The sequence below is a fragment of the Pseudochaenichthys georgianus genome, unplaced genomic scaffold, assembly GCF_902827115.2.
Source record: "Pseudochaenichthys georgianus unplaced genomic scaffold, fPseGeo1.2 scaffold_796_arrow_ctg1, whole genome shotgun sequence".
NCBI lineage: Eukaryota > Metazoa > Chordata > Actinopteri > Perciformes > Channichthyidae > Pseudochaenichthys > Pseudochaenichthys georgianus.
In genome coordinates this window covers 36,818-45,917 of record NW_027263344.1, presented here as the reverse complement: position 1 = coordinate 45,917, position 9,100 = coordinate 36,818, and the positions used below count along the sequence as shown (strand labels likewise).

The window sequence follows — 9,100 nt, the reverse complement described above, 5'->3', positions numbered from 1 at the left end:
AAGTAGAGACACTACATACTGATACACACCTGAACATCAGCAGGAGAGGACTCTTTAAAGTAGAGACACTACATACTGATATACACCTGAACATCAGCAGGAGAGGACTCTTTAAAGTAGAGACACTACACACTGATATACACCTGAACATCAGCAGGAGAGGACTCTTTAAAGTAGAGACACTACATACTGATATACACCTGAACATCAGCAGGAGAGGACTCTTTAAAGTAGAGACACTACATACTGATATACACCTGAACATCAGCAGGAGAGGACTCTTTAAAGTAGAGACACTACATACTGATATACACCTGAACATCAGCAGGAGAGGACTCTTTAAAGTAGAGACACTACATACTGATATACACCTGAACATCAGCAGGAGAGGACTCTTTAAAGTAGAGACACTACATACTGATATACACCTGAACATCAGCAGGAGAGGACTCTTTAAAGTAGAGACACTACATACTGATACACACCTGAACATCAGCAGGAGAGGACTCTTTAAAGTAGAGACACTACATACTGATATACACCTGAACATCAGCAGGAGAGGACTCTTTAAAGTAGAGACACTACACACTGATATACACCTGAACATCAGCAGGAGAGGACTCTTTAAAGTAGAGACACTACATACTGATATACACCTGAACATCAGCAGGAGAGGACTCTTTAAAGTAGAGACACTACATACTGATATACACCTGAACATCAGCAGGAGAGGACTCTTTAAAGTAGAGACACTACATACTGATATACACCTGAACATCAGCAGGAGAGGACTCTTTAAAGTAGAGACACTACATACTGATATACACCTGAACATCAGCAGGAGAGGACTCTTTAAAGTAGATACACTACATACTGATATACACCTGAACATCAGCAGGAGAGGACTCTTTAAAGTAGAGACACTACATACTGATATACACCTGAACATCAGCAGGAGAGGACTCTTTAAAGTAGAGACACCACATACTGATATACACCTGAACATCAGCAGGAGAGGACTCTTTAAAGTAGAGACACTACATACTGATATACACCTGAACATCAGCAGGAGAGGACTCTTTAAAGTAGAGACACTAAGGTTGAAATTGTGTTAACATTTAATTTTGAATTAAGTAATGTTCCCTAAATGAGACTGACAGCTGATGGAGCCGCTGTCAATCACAGTAATGGACTGTAATATGATCTGTGTGTGTGTGTGTGTGTGTGTGTGTGTGTGTGTGTGTGTGTGTGTGTGTGTGTGTGTGTGTGTGTGTGTGTGTGTGTGTGTGTGTGTGTGTGTGTGTGTGTGTGTGTGTGTGTGTGTGTGTGTGTGTGTGTGTGTGTGTGTGTGTGTGTGTGTGTGTGTCTGTGGGCGGTGAATTGGATTGTGGGTAATATTACACTACAGGGAGCCCCGAGGGAATCTCTTACATTTGTGTGTGTGTTTGCGTGTAAGTATAAGAGTGTGTGTGTGTGTGTGTGTGTGTGTGTGTGTGTGTGTGTGTGTGTGTGTGTGTGTGTGTGTGTGTGTGTGTGTGTGTGTGTGGTGTGTGTGTGTGTGTGTGTGTGTGTGTGTGTGTGTGTGTGTGTGTGTGTGTGTGTGTGTGTGTGTGTGTGTGTGTGTGTGTGTGTGTGGAGCAAACATCCTCCTCGTTATAATCCATAACAGGCGGAAACAATCCAATTGAACCCTCAGATGTCCCGCGGGCCTTGAACGCAGCACTCCTCCCTAATGATGAGTGACTTTGAGGAATAAACGACATGTCTCTATTTGTGTGTGTGCCGCTGTGTGTGGGAGACTGATGTACACACACACACACACACACACACCACACACACACACACACACACACACACACACACACACACAAAGAGAACAGAGACGAGGAAGCAGCAAAGCCCTTCCTCCTCCTCTCTTTCTTCCTCCTCCTCTCTTTCTTCCTGTTCGGCCTTCAAAGCAGAACCCAGTCATCTGAGTTAATTAATTACCGGCCGTTTCAGCGCTCACATAAACACACTTATTTAAGTCCATCTGTAATATGGCGGAGGAAACATCAAAGGCTTTTCTGTTTCACAAAGTGCTTTTGAAACATCTGGCACGTTCATATTGTAACTGTTAGTGACGTGAGTTTGCCGTTCATCGCTCTGATTGTAATCGCTTTGGGAATCTACGGTGGCCCACAAGTTCAAACTCACTGCAGCTTCATGCAGATAAAAAAACCCAGATGTTTCAAATGTGCTTTTTTCTTTCTTATCAAATGTAATATCTGTGTGGTTGGGACTGACCAAACAAGGTGTTTAAACTCATCACCTTGGACTCAGGAATCAGGACGGACATTTTTCACTATTCATGGTCATCTTAAAGATGATAAATCAAGAGAATAGTCTTAACGTGTGGCCCTATTTGATCACTTTAAGGCCAATTAAACACTTAAAGGTGGGGTAGGTAAGTTTCAGAAACCGGCTGGAGATACACTTCTTGTTATATTCCATGGAATGCTCTGAACATCCAGATAGCAATGAATATCTGAAGTGCTTTGACAAGAAATCCATAAAAAAAATTTCATCTGTAGAAGCCGTACAACCAATCCGTTTAGCCGGCCCGGTTAAAGTCACTGGACGGCCTACCTGCCTGTCAGCCTTCCATCGGGGTACACACTTATCTCGTGCCCTCATTGGTCATGTGCGCGTTCGTGTGTGTTGGGGGAGGGGCTCTGTGAGGAATTTTCTCCCGTTGTGTATTTTCAAATTCTAGCGATCTCGAGCCGGTTTCTCAAACTTACCTACCCCACCTTTAAGGATTGAGAAAAGCGCTTGAAAAAAATCCATTAACATCTAAATCTTTGCCTGAAACATGAAATAAAATCACTTTAGATCGTTTTTTTGTGGTTTTCAGATAAGAATGGATTTAAGACGTCAGTATTTCTAAAATGCTGGAACATTTCCTCCTGATATTCATACTCACTTTTGCGGGTGATCTGTGCATTTGCTGCGGGGAAAGAGAATATAGGTTAGGGTGTGTTGATGAGAGCTCGATGTGTCTCCAGCAGATGGAAGGTGTTTGGAGAGCCTTCGTACCCATGGAGCGTTTCCCCATCAGCCCGATGAACTGGTGCGGCCGCGGCTTCCTCGTCATCCTCAGCAGGATCTCTCGGAACGGATCTCTGGACATCCATCCGTCCTGAAGCGCGAGAAACACGTCAAATCATGCCCAGGAATATTATGGTATGGATCCGGCACCGAACGGCAGGTTAAACCAATTTATAAAAGACATTTTGGGGCGAAATGAAGCAATACATGCAAAAGATAAAGGTGCTTTTAAATGGCGAGAGTGAGACATTATTAAATACAAATATATTTACATGAGAAGTTAAGGAAACATGTGCACAATGGATTACAAGATATAAGAATACATCCAATACTGAAATGGCAGCTGTCCCTGAATGCATCTTTATGTTCATGTTAGGTAATAGAGTTTTCATCCACTGACACCCTCAAAGAATAAAACAAATAATTTTATTTGCGCAAATAAAATTGCGCAAATAAAAACACAAAGAAAGTGCTCCTGAATGCATCTTTAAGCAACATGTCCTCTCGCTTATATAAGGTAATAACATGTGCCACCTCCAGGCCCGGTTCTACGGGGGTGCATAAGGGTGCATTGCACCCTCAGTTGAGTTGTTATGCACCCTCATTTGAAAAATTAAAAGTGAAAAAAATAAAATTGTTTTAATTAAAAGTGAAAAATATTACATATATAATAACAATAATAATAATAATAATAATAATAATAGTAGTAATAATAAGAATAAGAATATAGTTGAAATAAAATAAATTGTAATTGTGGTTAAATAACATTGTCTGCTGCATTTATTTGGTCAATTTAAACGGTAAGTAACGTTATTATATCAGGAGCGCGTGACCTGTGTGCTGCGCAGTCAGTGATGGACATCAGAAAATGGTTAAAACAACCAGCCCTTATCGCCAGCAGCAACACTGCATCTACTGCAGGTAATAACAGTTCAGATCATGGGGATATTACGTTACCCGCGGTAGCTCTCTTCGTTGCCCCAAAACACCGTGCCAGAGGACCTCGGGAAAACAGAGCCTGTACAGTGGGGTAAGCTCATTTTGCAGCTAATGGTTCCACAACAGAGATTGGCTGGAATATTCCTCTAAAAAAGATGCCATCTGTGCATCGTAATGCCTGTAGACATGTCGGTCTTGAAAGGGGAGTGATTTGTAAAATATCCATAAAGAAATAGTAAACCTGCTTACAGTTCTGTTTCATATGGGTGTTGTGATGTATCCATAGATCTCTTCATGTTGCTCTCAAAGTGCACCGGATTGATGCTTTTAACTTCAATATTTAAAAAAAAAATAATAATAATCTTCCCGGGGGAGCATGCCCCCGGACCCCCCTAGAGGAGGTGAGGACCCCCCGAGAGGGTGTTATGTCCACTCCCATTTAGAAAAATAGCACTTTACCACTGCACCCTCTCTAATCTCAGATGCACCCTTAGTAATTTTGTTCTGGAACCGCGCCTGCCACCTCTAACCATCCTCCCACACACCCTCAGAAATAGAAAAATCAGGAAAAATAAGCTAAAAAATGAAGAAAATATGCAAAAAAAACGGGGAGAAAAGTCCCTGAATGCATCTTTATACAACATTTCCTATCTCTGATCAAATGTGCGACCTTTTACTCTCCTACCCTCTTACCACACATCTTCAGAAATTGAAAATAAATGAAAATATTGCAAAAATCAGGAAACATAATTTGAAAAACAAAGAAAAATACAAGAAATCTACAAAGAAACGTCCCTGAATGCATTCCTTCCCATCTCTTCTAAAAGGTAATAACATTTGCCCCCTCCTACCCCCCCCCCTCCTCCTCCTACCCCCCCCCTCAGAGTAAAATCAATATGCATGTTAAACTTTGATTGAGCGCCTCCTTCCGGACGCGAGCGCATCTGAAGCTGCTGCAGAGCGTTCAGGTGATTTATGGGCTGTACATTATGGTCTGGAAAGCAGCTCAGCTCCTTTCCAGGTCCCACAGTCAGAGCCTTCAGAGGCGTCCTCAATGCTGCCTGCTCTTATTGGATTTCCTGCTGAAGGCATCGTCTTCATGGGGTCCTAAGGTCTGAGTGTTCACCTGCATCTTAGAAACTGAATCACACTTAAGCATTTCTTACTTAAGTGTTTTTGTTACGATGCGTATTTTTCCATTTTATTAGGTATTTATATTTCTCATAATATTTCTTGTCAGGACTCCTTCAGCTGCGGCAACCTTTAGTCCGAGTATATATTCTTCACATTATTTACACCAGTTTATATGTTACAGTATTTATTATATTTGTTATTCCAGATTGAATGTTGTTTTATTTTGTAGTTCAGTTGTTAGTATAACTAAACATTATGCAGCTGACATTTTTTGAGTTTTGCAGCATTTTTTTAATTATTATTATAAAGTGTATGATGCATATTTCTCAATTTATATAAGCTATTATTTATATATTTTAAATATTGAGTTTTTATTTTTTCCAGATTTAATATCGTTTTATTTTGTAGTCAAATTATTTGGATTTTTATTATAACTTCAACGCAACAAAAATAAATGCAACTGTAGCATTTTCTTAAATTATTCCGAAACTATAGGATGCATATTTTTCCATTTATATTGGCTGTTTATATTTTTTACAATATTTCTTATTTTCTATATTTTCAGTTGTTTTATTTTGTTATTGTATTTATTGCAACTGTAAGAGAAAACATTTATAAATCAGATTCCCTCGGGGTATTTGACTTCTGAATGAGCATTTACTGAATCTGATGACACTTCTTTTGGAGATGTGGAAACTCCGGAACCTGCAGGAGAACAGACTGCCTGTAAACCCAGACTTAACTGAAAGGGATTTTTCTTAACGCCACACACGGTCTTGAATTCCTCGGGTATCAGAGTTTGACACAGAGAGCGAAACGTAATTAGCTTTTACTTCATTATCCCATCCGGGTGAATCCATCTTAAAAACCCTAAAAGACAATCATCTAATACTTTATCTAGATCGTTTTTAAATATCCGTACTGCTCATCTCAACATGCAGAGAATAAGGCGCGCGCGCAGGAAGGCGTGCAGCTACTGGATATTATAATGCATCTGGAGTGAAGCTCGATCAGAAGCTAAATAGCGATTAACACACGCGCACGTTTTTACAACTTTCTTACAGAAAACGATCAGAAAAAGTCACGTATTTTCGCACCGGAGCAGAATCTAAATGAGGGGGTTGGTTTCAGGGAAGGAGGTCTGCGGAGTACCTGGATCTGGTTGCTGCTCGTCCAGTAATCAGACTCTTCTTTCGGCTCGGGTTCTTCGCAGAACACTTGGGCGACGGCGAGAAAAGCCATAAAAACCGGTAACAGCAGAAACTTCATGGCGCGAGAGACTTCTTCTTCTTCTTCTTCTTCTTCTTCTTCTTCTTCTTCTTCTTCTTCTTCTTCTTCTTCTTCTTCTTCTTCTTCCTCCTCTCTTCTTCTTCCTCTTCTTCTTCTTCTTCTTATCAACAAAAATAACTCGCTTTTATATTAAAAAATGCTCAAGGTCTTAACAAAAGGCACGCACTGCAGTGAGCTTCTGCTGCTGCTTCTTCTTCTTCTTCCTCTTCTTCTTCTTCTTCCTCTTCTTCTTCGCTTCGGAGCTCAACAGTAGTCCATAGCGCGCCGTGCGTAAAGACGCGGTGTCGGAGTCTCCAAAAGCTCTGCAGCACGTTCTTCTTCTTCTGCTTCTTCTTCCGCAGTCTCGTGCGTCCTTCTGTCCAGAGAGCCCTGCACGCGCTCCTTTATAGCAGCCTGATGTCACCACAGTATGTGATTACACCCTTCAGTTCATCACGAACTGGAAGCGATGTGCGTCACTGCCCGAAACATCGGAGGCTCGTTCTCATTTTCTTTGGGGTTGTTTTATTCAGTAGTTTAAGGTACCCCGCCTCTGGAACACGACACCTGTTCGGAGGAAGGAAGTATTCTGCGGGAGAACACACTCATTTGTAACTTATAGTTTTATAAAATGATAATAATAATAATAATAATTCCTTACATTTATTATAGCGCTTTTCCAATGACTCAAAGCGCTTTACAGATACACACATTACACACATTACACATATCATACATGCAATGGTCAGATACTGTGGACAATACCCACAGGAGCAAGTTCAGGTGAAGTGTCTCGCCCAAGGACACACAAAATGCATCCTTTACACCCAAAGGGTTAAAACTAAAACCGTCTCTAAAATGAGACAAAGGTGCAATCAAGCCGCCTCCAGTCAAACACAATCAGGTATTAATTATTAATCAGATTCCATTCAAATGAAGAGAGTAAATAATGAGTACAAATGGATCTTAAAAACCCATTCATCTCGATCTGCATGATGTGTGGCACGGCACGCTCTCCTCCCTTACTTTAGTTTATTATCGTTAGTATTCAGATTCTCTCACTTGTCATTTAATCACCTGATGATAGATCCATCATGAAACAAGACCAGGCCTGATGGAAGATATACAGACAGCAGCAGGGATGGCGTATTCCTGTGTTGGTCCCTGAAGGCAGCAGACAATAATATAGCAATGCAAGGTGCTTTACAAAGACATTCAGACAAAGGCATTTAAAAACAGTAAAAGCTAATAACATAAACATTGAAAGATAAAAGTTACAGTGCAATATGAATAGTTCAATTATTTAGGTTCTTGATTTTGTATTTATTCACAGAACCTCCCTTTGGAAATCCGAACATTTCCGTCCCGATTGTTAATTTAGATTGTCACTGCTCGCATGACATCCACAATCGGACCCTCAGGAGGGTGTACTAGCCCGCTACTCTGCTTTGCGTTCCGTAACAAAGTCTTTAAGTGTTACCTGAACACCCCGTGTTACCAAAACACTATTTTTCACCCGTCGGTGATGTGATACTCAGATATATAAGCTATAAAGGAACTACAGCACGGTCACATGACTTCACGTCACCACCGCTAAGCTAAAGGAGGCTAATGTTGGGCTATAAAGGAACTACAGCACGGTCACATGACTTCACGTCACCACCGCTAAGCTAAAGGAGGCTAATGTTGGGCTATAAAGGAACTACAGCACGGTCACATGACTTCACGTCACCACCGCTAAGCTAAAGGAGGCTAATGTTGGGCTATAAAGAAACTACAGCACGGTCACATGACTTCACGTCACCACCGCTAAGCTAAAGGTGACTAATGGTGGGCTATAAAGGAACTACAGCACGGTCACATGACTTCACGTCACCACCGCTAAGCTAAAGGAGGCTAACGTTGGGCTATAAAGGAACTACAGCACGGTCACATGACTTCACATCACCACCGCTAAGCTAAAGGAGGCTAACGTTGGGCTATAAAGGAACTATATCACGGTCACATGACTTCACGTCACCACCGCTAAGCTAAAGGAGGCTAATGTTGGGCTGTAAAGAAACTACAGCACGATCACATGACTTCACCACCGCTAAACTAAAGGAGGCTAATGTTGGTCTATAAAGGAACTACAGCACGGTCACATGACTTCACGTCACCACCGCTAAGCTAAAGGAGGCTAATGTTGGGCTATAGAGGAACTACAGCACGGTCACATGACTTCACGTCACCACCGCTAAGCTAAAGGAGGCTAATGTTGGTCTATAAAGGAACTACAGCACGGTCACATGACTTCACGTCACCACCGCTAAGCTAAAGGAGGCTAATGTTGGGCTATAGAGGAACTACAGCACGGTCACGTGACTTCACGTCACCACCACTAAGCTAAAGGTGGCTAATGTTGGGCTATAAAGGAACTACAGCACGGTCACATGACTTCACGTCACCACCGCTAAGCTAAAGGAGGCTAATGTTGGGCTATAAAGGAACTACAGCACGGTCACATGACTTCACGTCACCACCGCTAAGCTAAAGGAGGCTAACGTTGGGCTATAAAGGAACTACAGCACGGTCACATGACTTCACCACCGCTAAGCTAAAGGAGGCTAATGTTGGGCTATAAAGGAACTACAGCACGGTCACATGACTTCACGTCTCCACCGCTAAG

The 9,100-nt window shown here is 41.7% G+C and overlaps 1 protein-coding gene across 1 annotated transcript; it reads right to left on the bottom strand.

Annotated features, from left to right (window-relative positions):
* Positions 1–2,915: 2,915 nt before the first annotated feature.
* Positions 2,916–6,859, bottom strand: LOC117444338 (protachykinin; the record flags this gene model as incomplete). Its single annotated transcript, XM_034079982.2, has 3 exons — positions 6,316–6,859; positions 3,079–3,181; positions 2,916–2,989 (listed from the first exon to the last, which is right to left on the bottom strand). Coding segments are annotated over exons 1-3 (294 nt in total), but the record flags the coding sequence as incomplete, so codon positions are not given.
* Positions 6,860–9,100: the final 2,241 nt, after the last annotated feature.